This window comes from Lynx canadensis, chromosome B2, assembly GCF_007474595.2.
Source record: "Lynx canadensis isolate LIC74 chromosome B2, mLynCan4.pri.v2, whole genome shotgun sequence".
Classification (NCBI taxonomy): domain Eukaryota; kingdom Metazoa; phylum Chordata; class Mammalia; order Carnivora; family Felidae; genus Lynx; species Lynx canadensis.
The window spans coordinates 38,644,524-38,661,863 of record NC_044307.1 but is presented as its reverse complement, the minus strand read 5'-3'; the positions used below and the strand labels follow the sequence as shown (position 1 = coordinate 38,661,863).

Here is a 17,340-nt window from a genome sequence, read left to right as displayed (position 1 = left end):
TTGTATCTTGTAACTATACTGAATTTGTTTATTCTAACGGTTTTTTAGTAGATTCTTTGTGGTTTTCTATATATAAAATATGTCATCTGCAAATAGTGACAGTTTTACTTTTTCCCTTCTAATCTGATGCCTTCTCTCTCTCCCCTCCCCCGTCCCCACTAAGGTCTGGCTAAGACTTCTAATACCATGTTGAATAAAAGTGGCAGGAACAGATATCCTTGCCTTGTTCCTGTTCTTAGATGAAAAGCTTTTAGCTTTTCACCATTGACTAAGATGTGAGTTGTAGGCTTGTTGTATGGCTTCTATTATGTTAAGGAATGTTCCTTCTGTACCCACTTTTTTAAAAGAGTTTTTGTCACGAATGGATGTTGAATTTTGCCAGATGTTTTTCCTGCATCTGTTGAGATGGCCATATGATTTTTATCTTTCATTTTGTTTTTGTGGTCTGTATCATATAGATTTTGTGAATGTTGAACCATCCTTGCATCCCTGGAATGAATTTCAGGTGATCATTGATGTATAATCCTTTTGATATATTGTCGAGTGTGGTTCAGTAATATTTTATTGAGGGCTTTTTGCGTCTATGTTCATCTAACTTTGATTTTTTTTAAAGAATCATTCTCTGTTATCTCTGTCATGTTTCCTTCCTCTTTCATCCTTCTATTTGTGAAATTCATCTTTCTTCTGCAGCATTCTCCTTAAATGTGTGCTGACTCTTGGCTCGGTACTCATCCCGGTGCTCAAGGCTTCTGTTGACCTGGCTGTCAATGCTGTTTCTATTTATGCTGGTTGCCCCCACCCCCTTCAGCTAGCCTCAGTACTCTAGCCTTGGGGTAAAAGCTGCAGCCTTCCCCTTGCACACAGGGATGGAAGGAGAAAGCTTATCCAGCTCATGCAAATACAGTTCCCTAGACCGGCCACCTCCTTGACATGCCCAGTGACCTTCCTGCTCCCTGTGTAGGTGAGTGCTGACCTTGGGGTACCCAATCCCCCTCCTACTTTGTACAGAACCTTCTATATATGCTTGGGGCTGTGGTTTCCTCAATCCATGTAATCTCATCTGCTTTCTGTCTTTCAGTATTTCTCCACTTCTCTGGACCATTAAAAGCATTCTTTCTTGCCTTCCAGTGTTATTGTGGACTCTTTTTCATCCTTCTATTATTTCTAGGGATTTTGGGTGGAATGGAAGAGGCAGTTTAACACATCATCCAAACACTTCTTTGTTTCTCTTATCGAGAGCATTAGGACCTGTAAGTTGGTTAACTCACATAGTCTTTGAGTCAAGTACACAGGGATTTGAATCTCCACTGCTCTTACTAGCTGTGTGACTTTGAGCAATTTTCTTAAGGAAAGAGAGGCTTAGAGAGATTATCTGTTAAATGGGGATCATCCTTGTTGTGGGGCTTCAATGAGCTAAGGCATGCCAAGTCCTCAGCAGAGCCTCTAGCAGAGTGAACACTCAGTGTTTAATCTTTTGGTTATTTTTGTAAAGGTTTTAATTTTTGTTTCTTATTAAGCTAAGCCTAGTTAATAGAGGAGTGCAGCGAACCCCTTTTCCATCCATCTTATTTGGACCCAGAGTTTCTTCTTCCAGGCTTTTGCCCAGCCTCACCAGGAATGAGGGGGCTGATGCCCCCTCCTGTTCTCTCTGCAGCTCAGCTCCACCGGCTGGAAGGGCTGAGGACCATTGGCATCACCACCAATGGTATCAACCTTGCCCGGCTGCTGCCTCAACTTCAGAAAGCTGGGCTCAGTGCCATCAACATCAGCCTGGATACCCTGGTGCCAGCCAAGTTTGAGTTCATCGTCCGCAGGAAAGGTGAGCAGGTGTGGTTTGCAGTTGAGGGTAACCTTCCCAGGGCCCACATAGCTGAGGAACTGTGGCTGGTGCCAGGCAAGGGGCCTGGTTGCTCCTTTATTCTTCATCCCCCACCCTTACCAAATGTCCTCTGTCTCTGTAGCCGCACCCTTGGGAAATTTGGGGGATCAGGTGTTAGGATCTGTGGTGACCCGTCTCCCCCCTGCCCTGTCCTCAGTTTGCCTAGGACTAAGAAGGTTGCTAGTGTGAGGCCTTTCCATTTTTAAAACCAAGATAGTCCCTGGTAGACTGGGACAAGTTGGTTACCTTGTGATGAGCTCGAGGGAAAATGTGGGACAGCCCAGGGTAGAAGCAGCTGCCCTGGGCCGCCAGAGTCAAGGCCAGCACTGCCAGGTGGGGGTCCTGCAGAAGCGCACCCATGCCCCTCCCCCGCCCCCCACCAGGCTTCATCAGGGAGGGCGGAGGAGGTAGAGCAGTCCTGTGCCCCAGGTCTCATTAGGCCGACACCCGATGTCTCTTGGGCCATGGGCTTCAGTTTGGGATGGGAGGTACCCAGCGTTGGATGCTGTTTGATTTGAGAGGGTGGCACGTAACTGAGACTTCTCTGCACAATCAGAGACACAGCTGTCCTTCCCCTTCTCTGGAAACAGCTTCCAGCTCCCAGCCCCACCCTCTCTTTCCCCTGCTGCATCTGACTCCCTGTTTACACCATCCATCTGCTGAGGAAGTGCTCGTGGAGTCCTTGCCCTCTGTAAAGAGCTGCTCAGGTGCTGTGGAGGGGACTGAGACACACAGGACATTGCTGTGCCTCACAGGCCGCTAAGGGCCAAAATGTGTGATGCCACTAGACTACCTTTGCTTGTCTTGTGGAGTCGATTAAATTGTTACCAGAGGAGGAGAGGAAATTCCTAGCAGGGAAGACCTGGAGGGCTCCATGGAGGAGGCCTTTACTCTGGGCCTTGAAGAATAGGGGGTGGGGGGTGGAGTTGGATCAAGGGAGCTTACTCTGAAGGGGAACCTCAGTCGGGAACCTGCAAGAGCTCTGAGGTGGGAAAGTGGAAAGTGTATTTGTGGGTTTTCCCGACATCTGTGTATCCCCTGCCGCCTGATCTCCTTTCCCAGGATGAGGATCGGAGACAGTAGATCCTGACATCAGATCTGCCTTCCCATTCATACTCCTGTGTCCACCACCTCCTTTTGGAGCTACAGTGCTTTACAGAAGAAACTTCTAGATTATCGTAATGGCATTTTGTATGGAAGTTGTACTTTCTTCCCTATTCCCTCCCTCACTGGCCCATCCAGAAATGCTGCAGGGAAACCGTGGAGGTCATCACCAGGCTACCCTTCCCCAGGGTGATAGCCCAGCTGTGAATCACATCACCTGGCTGGGCGGGGTGGGGGAGGGGCCAGCATGCAGTAGGCGCTCAAATGTGTGGGGGCACGAGTGAGCTGGGCAGGGAGGAGAAGCCAGCCTGGGATCACAGGCTACACGCCCAGCAATCGCTCACCGGCCCTGGCACAGCGTCTGCGTATGGTAGGTGCTCAGCAAGAATACACACAGTGAATGAATGGACAGACTGTTGTCTGTCAAGGGAGACTGACACTGACAAGGGAGTCCGGAGACCTGCATTCTGCAGCCTGCAGTGTGAGGCCTGCCTCTTAGGGCACTGCCTCCTCTTAGGGCCTCAGTTTCCCCATCTAGACAATGAGAGGGGTCACCTAGATCAGGGTTGGCACACTACAGCTCACTAGCCAAATCCAGCCCCCTGCTTGTTTGTTTTATAGCCTGGGAGCCAAGAGTGGATTTTACAGATAATGTTTGTAATCAACTTAATGATAGGGAACATGAACTGTGAACCCCCCCCCAGTTAAGCAAAATATTATCCCAGCAAAACGACTTCTATTTCTCCATTATATTTGTCGAGCTGTGTTACAAAAAATTGTGCTCAGCTGTTGGACTGTATTAGTCAATACTGTCTTTATAGCTATACCTAAGAATATCCTCAATTTTATCTCTCAGCCTTTGGATCCTAAAACATTTACTATGTGGTCCCTGGCTCGGTGGTCCCTGAGGCTCCTTACAGCTCTGGTGCTTCCCCATGGGTGTAAGGGGGGCAGGGGAGAGGGAGAAAGTTCCTGGATCCTTCTCTCCCTCCTTGCAGGTTTCCACAAAGTCATGGAGGGCATCCACAAGGCCATCGAGCTGGGCTACAGCCCTGTGAAGGTGAGGGTCCGCTGCTGCTCTTGACCTCTGACATCTGCCCCTCTACCCTGGCTTGGCCTTCCACTGCCAGCATCTGGGCCCCTAGCAGCTCTCTGGCGTGGCCAGTGCAGCTATCCTGTGTCCCCCACCACTTCCTTGCCCGCTGCATCCAGCCTGTCCCTGACCCCCCTACAAGGGAGGGGAGAAAGCCAGTGACCCCCTTGGAATTCCCAACTTGAGGCCTGGGGTGGGGAGACAAGGAATGGGCCCCCCAGTGGAGAGCCTGGGCAGATGCCAGACCCCAAAGGTCATCCCTGAGATGGAATGCAGGGGAAACAGCCCTGTGGTCCCCTTGTCCCTGGCCAGGTGAACTGTGTGGTGATGCGAGGCCTAAATGAGGATGAGCTCCTGGACTTTGTGGCCTTGACCGAGGGCCTCCCCCTGGACGTGCGCTTCATAGAGTACATGCCCTTCGATGGTCAGTGACCTGTGGTGGGGAGGGAGGAGGAGGTTGGGCCTGGGGGGCAGAGCTGGACCAGCCCCATGCTGAGAGATGGGGGAGGGGGATACTGACGACCCTGGCAAGGGTTGAGTGGGATGGCCAAGATCTGGTCGGCCATGTGGGTGCTGCTGATCCCGGGTCCTGCTCTGTGTGTAGGAATTTCTCCAGGGATGATGGGGTGGGGCCTGGGCAGGTGCCAGGGCTAGGGCTATGATGGAGGCATCGGAGATATCGCAGAGTCAGGGGTGGGTTTGATTTGACCCACCTGTTTTAGGCAGGGCCTCCTGACCTCCCACCCAAGAGGCAGAACTAATTCCCGGGTGATGTGGAAGGAAGGACCTGAAGACCCCGGGTCCCCACAACCCTGTGACTCCATGGCTTCCAACCCCAATACAGGCAACAAGTGGAACTTCAAGAAGATGGTCAGCTACAAGGAGATGCTGGACACCCTCCGGCAGCAGTGGCCAGAGCTGGAGAAGCTGCCCGAGGAGGAATCCAGCACAGCCAAGGTTGGGGGCAGGAGGGTGGGGCAGGGTAGGGAGGGAGAGGTAGCCCTCAGGTCAGAATGCAGCAGTGGGGGTGGTACCGCGTAGCGGGAGGCATTGCCTCCTAGCCTCCTCCCTCCTCATGGACAAAGCAGCAGGCTGGGCATGGGGTGGCCACAGTACCTTGTCTCAGGCCGCATGCCATTAATGTGGTGGAGAGGGGCTCTGGCCGTGCTGCCCACAGGCCTCTAAATCCATAGTAGTGTGCTCTCAGGCAGGCCCAGTGCAAGCAAAGAGCTCATGGGTCGTCTGTCCTGTCAGAGTCTTCTGCCCGCTGGGGGCCTTGGGTACTCCTTTCCTGGGGCACCTCCGGAGAGGGCTGTGGAGTGGGGGCTCTGGTGCCAGGGAGTGAGACCCGGCCCTCCTCAGCCCATCCATCCTTGTCCCCTCCTCTGCCCTTCTTTCCCTCCTCACCCCAGGCCTTTAAAGTCCCTGGTTTCCGAGGCCAGGTCAGCTTCATCACGTCCATGTCTGAGCATTTCTGTGGAACCTGCAACCGGCTGCGAATCACAGCAGACGGGAACCTCAAGGTAAGTGTCCCCCTCCCCCACGAGAGCCCCTTGCCATTTCTGTGTGGTGAATATCGCTTCCCACTGGTGCCCCCATTTGGAGAGGAGACTAGCAGGGCACGAGGGGTGGTTGGGGAAATAGTGTAAGATATGGTGGGGGGGCTCCTGGAGGCAGAAGGTGAAAGTGAACTCATGACCTTCCTTCCTAGGGTCCCCAAAGTAGCTTTGGGTTGATTGGGAGCCACTTTCCAGGCCTCTGTGTTACCGGGGTGGACGGGGGAGAGGTGAAGAGTCAGTGTGCACTGGGCCCCGGCCCCCCACCCTGACTGGCCCCTTTCTGGGCCCGGGGCTCAGCTCCGAAACCATCATCTGTTACTCATATCCAGTCAGTACATCTGTGCCTTCAGCCCTGGGGAATGTCAGAGAGGCATAGACATACCCTTTCTCTTTAGAGGTAAAGTCTCAGAGCAAACAAAGAGCTGATGTGTGGCAATGTGTAATTCTTTGTCAGATGAGCAGTCACACAGGCCATAGGGTGGTGGACCTTGAGGAGGCACCTTATGGACGCTGGTGAGCCCCGAAGGATGAAGTGAGGGTGAGGGAGAACACTTGTCTGGGGTTCATGCTAACATGGCAGGGGCAGATTCATGCCAGGAAGAGAGACACTGCACGTTAGAGGGCTCGAATGCCCGGGGAAAGAGGTGCAGTGTGTGTTCTGTTGATAGTGGAGTGCTGTGCAGCTTCTGGACAAGGGGGTACATGACTCCCATTCATGTTTGTGGAAGAATCACCCGCTGGTTGAATTTGGAAATAGGGAGACTAGTCAGATGGCCGCTTCACTCTCGGTGTAGGTAAGAGTGTGAGGTGAGCACAGGAAGGGAGAATGAAGGAACTTGGTAACGCACGCGGAGGGCCAAGAGGAGGGCGTCCAGGGGCCAGGTCAGCTGTGGGACCTGGTTAGCACTGGGGAGGAGGGTGAGGGCGGTTTAGGTGCACTGAGTTTGACATCCTAAAGGGACCATCCAGTGCTTGTTCAAAAGTTAGGGTTTTTCTTTTTCTGGGCTGGAGATGTGGAATGGCCATCAAGTATGGACCTGCATCTGTATAGTCAGGGCCCCTGCCGGAGATGGGAGGTGCGGTTCTGAAGAGAATGTAATGGAGAGGCTATTCCTGGTTCAGGGTGAGGGGGGCTTGGCAGAGATGTCAGCAAACAGCTGCTCCCACCCCGGGGAGGAAGCCGTGTCATGGGGCCCAGGCAGAGCTGTGGCCTGGTAGAGGGGAGCAGTCACTGCCCGACATGGCAGAGCCGGGAAGAAGTGCCCAGTCTTTCCAGTGTCCCACGGGCCAACCCAGGTGGAAGCCAGCTGGAGGGCAGCCCAGAAGGTGGAGTCCGTGGGGGCCTCATGGTTGCACAGAGTGGAACCTGAGGCCTGGTGGGGGGACCGAGGGGTGGGAAATGAGAACAGCCCGGTGAATTGGGTGCACCTTACACTTAGAATTTGTTTGTATCTTCTCCAGCGCCCTCTGAGGCTTCTTGGACATTCCTCAGTGTCCACGGTGCCACTTTCTACAGAGCCGGCACGCAGTAGGCGCTTGATATGGTTTTGTGGGAGGGTGGTAGGCGTCTCACTTTGTGGGACTGCCTCGTCCATCCCAAGCCCCCAGAGCACCCAGCCTCCCTCAGGAGCTGGGGAGTATCGAGTCTGAATGGGCTCAGGATGCCACCTCCGCCAGGCCCGTGCTATTCAGCCATCAGTCAGGATCACAACCTGGAGTGGGCACAGGGGCAGGCAGGTAGTGTCTGTGACTTTGGGGACCAGGAAGGGACAGGGGTGAAATGGGATGTGCATGCCACGTCCAGGGTAACTGGCAGGACTCTTCTCTAGCTGATTGGCATCCATTCTCAAGGCAACGAAGAGGCTATTGTATGGAACATCTCAGGAGAAGGTATGGGTCACATTGGGTCACATTTTTGTGTGCCATCTCTGGTCACTGTTTAATTTTTTTTAGTATGCTCTACAAGCTGAAAGTAACATGGCCGTCAATCAGGTACAGGCCTTGGGGTATCTGACTTCCTGCCCTTCCAGCCTCTCTGACTTCACCATCCAGCACCTTCTGTCCTTCGTTGCAGAAGTCCTGCCTGGAGTGTGACCCAGCCACAGGAGGCCTGGGTGCTGACGCTCGGCCCATGGGGGACTCTAGGGATGGGGGCTGAGGCCCCAGGACCAGGGAGGCATGTTCTCTTACCCCCATGGTGACTGCCCACAGGTCTGCCTCTTCGGGAACTCAGAGGTGTCTCTACGGGATCACCTGCGGGCGGGGGCCTCCGAGGAAGAGTTGCTGCAAATCATCGGGGCCGCTGTGGGCAGGAAGAAGCGGCAGCATGCAGGTGAGGGGTGGGCACAGAGAAGGCCAGGCTGGCTGCTGAGTGGGCCAGGACGGGGGCTGAGAGGACAGAGCAGAGCTTGGCAGGGAGCCGGCAGGACTCTGTGCTGTCCTGGCCTCCAGTCCCTCCTGTGGCACCTGTAGACTGGGGGTGTGGTGATGGTTCCCCTCCCTCGGGGGCACTGGCACAGCAGAGCCTGTGCAGCAGAGGAGACCCTGAATTCTCTTGGGCCGTCTTATTGGGCAAGGGGGAAGAGGGGTGTCACTGTACGTCTCTGGAGGGCGGGGTCCGGCATCCACAGACTACTCTGGCTCTGTCATGGGTGACCTTGCAGCGTGCAGCGGGGGCTGTTTGTCAGGGTATGCCTAGGTGAGTGCATGACCCCTGGGTGTCCTACCACTATGTCCACTTTTGGTTTCAGTGAACTCTCCTTTCCCCGCCCTTCCCCTCCCCCTTTCCTGCTCTCCTCTCCCTCCCCATCTTTCCCTTACCCCAGGCATGTTCAGTATTGCCCAGATGAAGAACCGGCCCATGATCCTCATCGGTGGGTGACCCATCAGTACGTAACTGCTCACCCTTGTCACTGGGGGATCCTGTGGGGTGGGGCCCCTGCCATACAGAAGGCACCCCCAGGTCCTGCATTTCATCCTGATGTTCTCATCCTTGTTTTTCTCCTGTTCGACCTCCATCTTTTCTCACCCCTCAAGCTTTACTGGGTCTTCTCTTCCTCGTCCATTGCTCCCACTCCCTCTATATGCCACAGAGATCATCACTGTCTCACCAGAAATTGGGGCGGGGGTCCTCTAGACTTATGATCACTAAGTTATTTGTCCCCCGAAAATGGAGCTCCTGGCTAAGACAGAGACCTTGTCCTTGGCTCTAGAATCCCCCAGCTAGATACCATCACAGGCACCTGGGCAGATCTTGAGGCAGCAAGCTAAGAATGCTATTGATCTTTTCAGGGAGGGGGCAAGCAGGATCTCAACTGCCTAGTTCCTTAACTCCTGGAAACTTGTGTGCACAAGACAGTTCCAGTTTTTATAAAGTCATATGTGTTCTCTGGCTGGTCTGTGAGGAGCTTTAGAGAGGCTGCTACCCCTCTGGCAAATGCCCAGCCGAGATCAGGGGAGGCCTTGCCCCCTTGGCCACAGCCAGACCTGGGCTTCTGAATCGTACTGCTAGGCAAGAGGAAGCAGTGAGAACTAGGGGAAGGGATTCTTTTCTCTAGAGATTGGAGCCGAATGAGTGCAGGGGCCCAGAGGAAGGCAGGCTGGAGGGCCCAGAGACAGCCCAAGGACGACCTCCCCTACCAGCCACTCAAAGAAGGGCAGCTCGCCAAAGTGCTCCACTGGGAAGAGAACTTGACCATCTCTCTTCTTTCCTCACTGCCAGCATCATAGTTGTACAGTTGGGCTTTGACCCATGGTGACCACCTTGATGGCAAGGAGTGGGGGATGCCTTGGTGGCCTCCCTAGGGCATTGGCAAGGTGGGGGCCCAGAACATGATGGGAAGCTGGAAGTTGGGAGGCCCATTTGCTTCATAAAGTGTATTATTCCTCTCAAGGACATGGAGAAATAAGCTGGTCTGGTTTCTACAAAACCAAGAGTTGCCTAGAATAGGGCCTCTGACTTTCATGCACACGAACCACTTGGGGATCTTGTCATTTCAGATTTGGATTTGGGAGGTCGGGGCTGGAGTTCTTCCCTGGACCACGCTTTAAGTCACAAGAGCCTGCAAGGCTCCCAGGGCCCTTGGCACCACTTGGATTACCCTGTCACTTTGTGGGTACTTCCGGTGTCCTTGAGGGGGCTTAAAAGACATTGTTTAAATAGATAAAATATTTCCCTTGGTATCTTGCCTGTGTAAACTCTATAATTACAATCAACTCTTCATAGAGAATGGAAAGATGAGAGTAACTGTGGTTGGTAATTCAGGCTGAAACCTTGCTGTAGTTTTTAGAAAATGCAGGGACATGGAGAGGTCATGTGATAGGCTGTAGTCTTCAGATCTTAGGTGTTTCTTTTTTCTTTTTTTTTTTTTTTTTTTTTTTTAGAGTATGAATGGGGGAGAGGGGCAGAAGGAGAGAGAGAGAGAGAGAGAGAGAGAGAGAGAGAGAATATATGTTAATCAGGCTCTACGCTTAGTGCAGAGCCTGATGTGGGGCTCAATCCCACAACCCTGGGATCATGACCTGAGCCAAAATCAAGAGTCAGATGCTTAACCAACTGAGCCACCCAGGCACCCCATGACTTTGTGTTTCAGAAGAGAACTTGAGCGATGAGGAAGTGTTGGTGTGGAAGGGAGCCCAGGAATGCCCACACCACCACCGTGGGCCTGTAGACTTTGGGGAGGGCTGCACCCTGCATGCTGCCTGCTGAGAGGGGCTGCAGACCTATATTCCAGGACCCTCTGTCTGCGTACCTCCCGCTTTCCCTTTTCTCACTGTGCTCTTTGCTCTTCACCCCTCTCTCCCAGTGTGGAAGTGAGAACTCAAGGTGGGGCAGGGCAGGGTTTGGGAGAAGAGGTGGGAAAAGAAAATTTCCCTTCTGGACTTAGTCTCTCTTCTCTTTCCTTCTTGCTTTCCAGAGTTACTTTTGATGCTCCAAGATTCCCCACCAGCCATTCCAAGCATTTCCTCCCAGGACCCCTTTCGTGTTCAGGGTATAGGACACAGAGTGAGTTTCTCCAACCAGATGGCGACTTTGTGGAAAGGATGCCGGGACCCCCGGACCTCTCTCCTTGCCCAGCGGTGGCTGGGGTCCGGCCCCCCTCAGAGACACTGCAGTTCCCGCCTAGACTCAGATACCAACCCCAAGTGCCTTAGTGCAGTGTCCCGGGCTCCTGCCACCCCCTCAGGACCCCCGCCAACCTCGGACCAACTAACCCATGTGGACGCAGAAGGACGGGCAGCTATGGTAGATGTGGGCGGGAAGCCAGACACGGAGCGGGTGGCTGTGGCCTCGGCTGTGGTCCTTCTGGGGCCCGTGGCTTTCAAGCTTGTCCAGAAGAACCAGCTAAAGAAGGGAGATGCCCTGGTGGTGGCCCAGCTGGCCGGAGTCCAGGCCGCCAAGCAGACCAGCCAGCTGATTCCTCTGTGCCACCACGTGGCCCTGAGCCACGTCGAGGTACAACTGGAGCTGGACAGCACACGCCATGCCGTGGGGATCCAGGCGTCTTGCCGGGCTCGGGGCCCCACTGGGGTGGAGATGGAAGCCTTGACCGCGGCTGCTGTGGCCGCCCTCACCCTGTACGACATGTGTAAGGCTGTCAGCAGAGACATTGTGTTGGGAGAAATCAAGCTTATTAGCAAGACTGGGGGGCAGCGGGGGGACTTCCATCGGACTTAGAGAGCTCTTGCCCCTCCCCCCCGGGCCCAGCCAGGTCGAGATGGGATGCAGTTCCGGGCAAATCCTGCAACCCTGTCGCTGTTGACCTTCACTTCACCAGTAGGAACTCGAGGTCAGCCTACCCCCTCTACTGCTACATGATCGGTAGTGACCTGCAAGGTTTTCTACGTTCAGAGAGGAAACCAGCAGGCCCGTCAGCCTTCCTGGACACTACAGTCGTGGGAGGGGGTCACCACGAGCAGTGCCAACGAACAGAAAAATCACGTCATCTGAAATAGTCCCCAGATAACACATCTAGGTTCAGACAGTCCTGTCCGTGACTTCCGCTTCTCATTTTGGGTTTTCTCTTCTTCTCCTTCCTTGGGGAGAGAATAAGGGCTCACGAAGTAGAGGGAACCCGCTTTGAGGAGGGAAAAGTGCAGTTTGCATTAAGAATGTTCCACAGCTCCTCCAAAGCAGCTCTGCCTTCCAGAGTTTGTGGAGCCACAGCCCCACCCTTTCTTGCCTGTCACCCCTCTGAAAGGGCCAGTTAGCACCTCCTTTTACCCCAGTCTTTGTCCCATCAAACTTGCAGGGTTTGGGCTTAACAATTGCACTTGACCTGCCAGCTCCCTTTCCTGGGCCCCTTCCCCCTAGAACAGGACCCACACGGGCAGCAGCCCTGAGGACTCCTGACCGAGCACACATCTCACACCTGGCCCTGCACACTGCTGTTCCACCCACCACCCACACCCCTTTATTCTGGAACATATCAGGGAAAGAAGAGAGTTGAAGATTGCCTTCACCCTCGCAGCGCACAAAATAAAGCCATGATGCCAACTTTGGAGGTGCGAGAATGAGTATCTGTGCAGGGGGTACCCAGCTGTTAGGAATCCATGCCCACCCCCTCAGCCCTGTCCCAAAGCCCACCCCGGGCAGCAGGGAAGAGGAGCAGGAGGGACGTTAGAAAAGCCAAAGGGGCACGTTCTCTGTATAGCCTCTGTCTTCCCTGTGAGAGAAGGTAGGAGTGGAGTGGGCGGCATGAGCTGCACACCCTGCGGTGTCAGGTGGGGTGGGGGTGGTCCAAAGCACATCGCTGGCTTTGGCAGCTATTTGAGATCAAGGGGGTACACTTCGTGGTTCCTGGTATGCACATTCCCAAACACTGTTGGCTGGGTTTGCCTATGCAGATAGGCATTTTTGGGTCTGTCCTCAGTGCCCCCCCACCCCGCCTGCCTCCCCTCTACCCTACACTCAGGTGTGCTGGCGAATGTTTGACAACCAGCTCTTGGGAAGAGAAAAAGCCAAAGACCGTGGCTGATCTCAAGCTACTGTACAATGTGAACTGACTTGCCAAACTTTTGAAAATATAACAGTTGGTGCTCTCAGAGCTGATTCACTCCGGTTCCAACACCCCACTGGCTACGACTGCTCTCCCGCACACCTCAAGTCCCCGCACCGGAAGAAGGCCCAAGTGTCAAGGCAGCCTGGATGGGGATGGTATGGATTTAATATTTTTTAGTATTACAATATATTCTTATAAAAATGGTGCAGGTAAAAAGGATGCTGATTTTGTACATTAGCCTCGCTCGTCGTCTGAGACGGCTTGGTGAAAGCAGCCGTGGCTTGGAGGCATCCCTGGTAGAGGCTGGAGGAACAGTCATGGTGCCCCAGTTGGTAAAAATGGGATGGGGGTGGGGAGAGCCTGGACCAGACCCTTCCCCATCCACCTGGAGAATTTTTTCCTCCTGCTGCCCTAAGCACACCTGACCTCCCTCACCGGGGAGGAAGAGCTGGTGCTACTGCTGAGAAGGGGACAGGTTGCATTCGGTTAACTGAATTTTATATTGGACACAAAATTAGACAGCTGGAGAAATGTACCTGAAGGTGGCAGGAGGGGTGAGAAGGACACTGGGGAAAGACCAAGGAACAAATAGGCGTAAACGTTGAGCATATCAAGGACCAACTCAACCGTCTCCATGGGGCACCAGCCCCTTCTTGCTGAGTCAACTATGATGGTCTGTGGTCCAAGGCACTGTTGGAGATCTGGCTACTCTACTGGCCAGAGCTAGAAAATAATAAATAGAGAAGGAAAATTCTTTTGGGGTGAGAAGCCTGAGCCCTAGAACAAGGTATGTGTCCTCTGTAAACAGTTAAACCAAAGTGTGCTTTTCTGTGGCTCCAATGTCTTGAACCGCTCCTGTATTGTCTTTCCTGGTGTGTATCCAGTCTTCCATGGTGAGTGGGAATGCCACAATGTGGACATGCTGTTGGATAGAAGTGGAGCCCTCCCTTGTTCCCTGTTCCTGCAGGGTAGGTTGATCTCAGCCCAGTTTGGGAGAGGACCTTCAGAGACTGTGCCCACAACCTTCCCATCGTGCCAAGGCCAGCTGCTTGTGGCGGGGGGCTGCCGGGTATACAGATGGGTTTAGCAAAGCCCTCTGCAGCTGCTCTTCCTGGAAGCCTTCATCTTGCCTTCACCTGGACTCCAGGATGGCCTCTTCCAGTCTGTCCTGGCCAGGCTTGCATTTGCTCAGATCCCTTCCCCTCAAACCAACACACATGCTGGGCTCACCAACCCTATGTTTCTTCCCCCTGCCGACAGCTACTCTGGCCCTGCCCCAGGAATCTGATGTAGGGAAAAGCTAAGATAAGCAGCTGAAGAGTGGGCCTAGCCCACCAGGCAATAACCCTGAGCTGGAGGAGTAGGTTGGAAGGTGAGAACAAAGGGAAGGGCAGGAAGATAGAAAGGCAAGGAGCTGGTTGATGGAGGGTCTCAGAGGCTCTCAACTCTAGGAGGAAGAAATGTATGGGAAATAAAAGCCTTGATGGGGCTGATCTCTCCTCCCTTCTTTTAGAAGTCAGAAGTTTTGTTTCGACACAGAAATTGCCCCCCACCTCCAGGACAGCTCAAGATGGACAGAATGGAAGGTGGAAGTGGATGGGAGGACCAGTATGGACCTCTGAAGTCAGGCTGAAGAACTAAATTGAGAGGTTGGTCCCATCCAGCATCTCTGGTACCCAGCCTTCCAAACTTGGCTCGTTCAGGCAGCACACCCCCAGAGAAGCTGGCCTTTCTCCTCCATATCCCATCTCCCTAGCTTCCTCTGCCTGCTCTGGCTCCCAGTCTGAATGCTTCGGAGCTCACAGGTAAATGCAGAGGGCAGCTCTGGCCCTGCGGACCTTCTCAGAAACAAGACACCCCAGGGCCAGCCTTAGCCAGCTATACATGGTTTGGAGTGGTCTTTCACAGGTCAGAGGAGTGGGGGCGGGGGGGGGGGTCACCATGGCTTCTGCCCTGAGGCAGACATTAGACAAAGAGTTTGGGATCTGATGAACAGTTAAGTGGTAGACCAGGGAGCACTAGAGTGGAGCTTGGTGTTCAAGTGCTGCCCTCTAGTGAGAGGCTATCAGAATTCCCAGCCAACACCATGTGTGGTCCCACTTCACTTCAAGACAATGGTTGGGTTGTGCAGAGGAGGTGTGAGGAGAGTTTTGTTCCAGGGTCCCTATGCCCAAGGCACGAGGCGTGGTGATGAGCGGGATCTTTCTTGAACCCCTTCCCTTACCAGATTCATCAAGCGTCTGATAGCCATAGTCATGGGAACCCAAAGGTTCTGAGATTCAAGATTAGTAGATAGGATGGAGGTTGCAGTAGGAAGGAAGGGAGAGAGACTTAAGACATGCAAGAGAGGGGCCAAAGGACTTGTGATGTAGGCAACAGGCACTGCTACTCTGTGTCCTGAGGACTTGGTCCCTGCATCACGCTCCCCACACTTTTTGTGAAACATACCTAGGTAGATTACATAATGCCTCTTCCTTTTCCATCCAAGAGGAAATTTTTCCCCCAGATCAAGATTCCATGAAGCCTCCCCTTGGGGAATGGGGGCCTGCATTCTCTCACTCTGGCTCTCAGGGCACCCCCCGTCCATTAACTCCCTACCTCACATGACATCTGGACAAGGCCCATGGATCTGTCCAGTCTAGATCTAGAACGCTTGTGTGCCAACACGTGGGTGCCCTTCCTGGGGGACAGGGGGGCAAGCCTCCTTCAGGCCGGCCTGCCAGGGATGTCCAGGTCCACCTCAGAGGGACCCTGGGGGCCGGGATGCAGAAAGAATAATGGAACAGGAGAGGAGCCCCTTCAGGTAAGTGCGGGGACACCTGGTCCTGCCACACACATCCCCCCCCCCCCCACCCCAGGACCCAGCCCAGGGCTCGTTCAAACCGAGCACCAAATTGTTTAAGGATCACGGCCGCATGCCCTCAGCCCCTTGGTCCGTCCCTGTCTCCCGCCTCCTGCGGTGGCCAGTCCCCCGGGTCAATAATTTAGCCTGCTGATCGCCCGTTCCCGGGTGACTTCCGGGGCCTGGCTCCCCGACCGCTTGCGGCTGCGCTTGAGCTTGCATAAGTCCTTGTCAAAAACTTCCCCCGAGCGCAGGGCAGACACCAGGTCGTCAAACTCGCCTCCTTCCTCCAGCGTGCTGCCCGCGTGGACCTTCCGCTGCCGCTGCCACCGCTCCCGCTCCCTCTGCTCCTTCAGCTGGAGGATGAGGAAGAGCGAGGGGCCGTCAAACAGGTGGCTGTGCGCCTCACCGGCCCACTCCTGACACCTCCCTCCCTCCCTCTGCCCTCCCCAGCAGCACCCCACTCAGCCCAGCCCTCTCACCATGGCTTCCATGCGCGCCCGCCGCTCCTCCTCCTCCTTCCTCCTCCGCATGGTCTCCAGGTCCTGCCGGGCCTCCGAGAAGGCCTGCAGGAAGGTGTCAAAGATTCCAAAGAATTCGTCCGGCTGCATCTTGCTGTCCTGCTCCCCAAAGTGCATCAGAGCCTTGGAGAACTGTCAGGGGGAGAAGGGGTGGTGAGAGTCTCTCCCAAGCATGGTGGGCTCAGCCCACATGGTAAGCTGGGTTCCTGCCAGAGGCCAGAGCGGAGCCCAGCCCAAGGCTGGGGACGTTTGACACAGAGGAGCAGGGCTACAGCGCGGGGAGACACCCTCTATCATCAGGGCAGGGACAAGGCCGAAGGAAAAGCCTGAGGCTGACACCATGGGGTGGTGGGGGATCCAGGCTGGCTGACACCTGCCCAGAGCCACCACTGGGTCTCTTATGGTGTAGGTATGAGATCAGGAGCTGCAGATCTTGGGAAGTACCTCCTAAGGTCACAAATTGCCTGGTCAGAACTCAAAAGGACCTCAGAGATCATAGAGTTACTGGGCTAATTTAACCCCTTTGTGTCCCAGTTTCCTCATGTATAAAATGGGGACAATAGACCCTACTTCATAATGTTGTGAGGGGGAGGCGAGTTAATAGGTATAAAGCATTAACTGTAATTATACGTATCAGGCGCTGATTCTGATATTTATTGACAGCTACTATCTCTAATTCAAACCAGAGTATGCTCCATGGGCCAGCATGGGCATCTCAGGCCCATCCCAGACCTCCTGAGTGAGGGCCCACTATTAACAGGACCCTTCATAGATAGGGTCCATGTGGATGTTAGTGTGAGAAGCCGGGAAGAGGCATAGCAACTATGACCAAAGCTGAGCTCTGGAGTTAGGATTCTAACCCAGCTCTGTGCATTACTGCTGGGAAACCTTGGACAAGTTCCTTAACCTCTCTGGACGTCAGTGTACATGCTTGTCTGATGGGCTAATGACCTTTCCACAAGCCCATATGGTAGGTCATGAGACAAATCATGTAAAACAAGATGGTATCCATACCTGCTGAATGGATCATCTTTGCAACAAAGATGCTATTGCTTTTCTTACAGCAGTGAGGAAATTATTTTTCCTGAAAACTCTTGACTCTGGGTTTGTCCCTTCTGTGCCATGGGTGGTAGGAATGGGTAAGAAGTGGGGGTGGGGTGGGAGTCAGACTGGGACTTGGGGCACACTTACCTTGTCCCTGGCCTCATTGAGCTGGTCTTCCAGCTCTGAGAAACTAAAGCTGGAGACCGTGATGAAGTCACTCATGACTGGAACAAACTTGTCATTTGGTTCCCGTGCCTGACGCTTCTGATATTCTAGCTCCTGAAGAGGGAGAGTGAA

The 17,340-nt window shown here is 53.9% G+C and overlaps 2 protein-coding genes across 9 annotated transcripts in view; one reads left to right on the top strand and one right to left on the bottom strand.

The window, feature by feature from the left end:
- The window catches only part of MOCS1 (molybdenum cofactor synthesis 1), a 37,239-nt gene extending 25,103 nt beyond the window's left edge, over positions 1-12,136 (top strand). The window contains exons 4-11 of one of the 3 annotated variants that reach the window (XM_030315440.2): positions 1,655-1,819; positions 3,982-4,043; positions 4,389-4,500; positions 4,921-5,033; positions 5,489-5,599; positions 7,847-7,967; positions 8,461-8,523; positions 10,552-12,136. In XM_030315440.2, the coding sequence (XP_030171300.1) occupies positions 1,655-1,819; positions 3,982-4,043; positions 4,389-4,500; positions 4,921-5,033; positions 5,489-5,599; positions 7,847-7,967; positions 8,461-8,516 (740 nt within the window). In that variant the 3' untranslated portion in view covers positions 8,517-8,523; positions 10,552-12,136. The remainder of the gene's footprint in view (positions 1-1,654; positions 1,820-3,981; positions 4,044-4,388; positions 4,501-4,920; positions 5,034-5,488; positions 5,600-7,846; positions 7,968-8,460; positions 8,524-10,551) is intronic. The other 2 variants (XM_030315438.1, XM_030315439.1) reach the window with 2 other exon arrangements.
- A 307-nt stretch (positions 12,137-12,443) lies between these two features.
- Positions 12,444-17,340, bottom strand: part of DAAM2 (dishevelled associated activator of morphogenesis 2) — a 119,854-nt gene continuing 114,957 nt past the window's right edge. For all 6 annotated transcript variants that reach the window (XM_030315434.1, XM_030315432.1, XM_030315437.1 and 3 more), the window contains 3 exons: positions 17,191-17,322; positions 15,961-16,131; positions 12,444-15,834 (listed from right to left, as the gene is read on the bottom strand). In XM_030315434.1, coding sequence (XP_030171294.1) covers positions 15,613-15,834; positions 15,961-16,131; positions 17,191-17,322 — 525 coding nt within the window. In that variant the 3' untranslated portion in view covers positions 12,444-15,612. The remainder of the gene's footprint in view (positions 15,835-15,960; positions 16,132-17,190; positions 17,323-17,340) is intronic.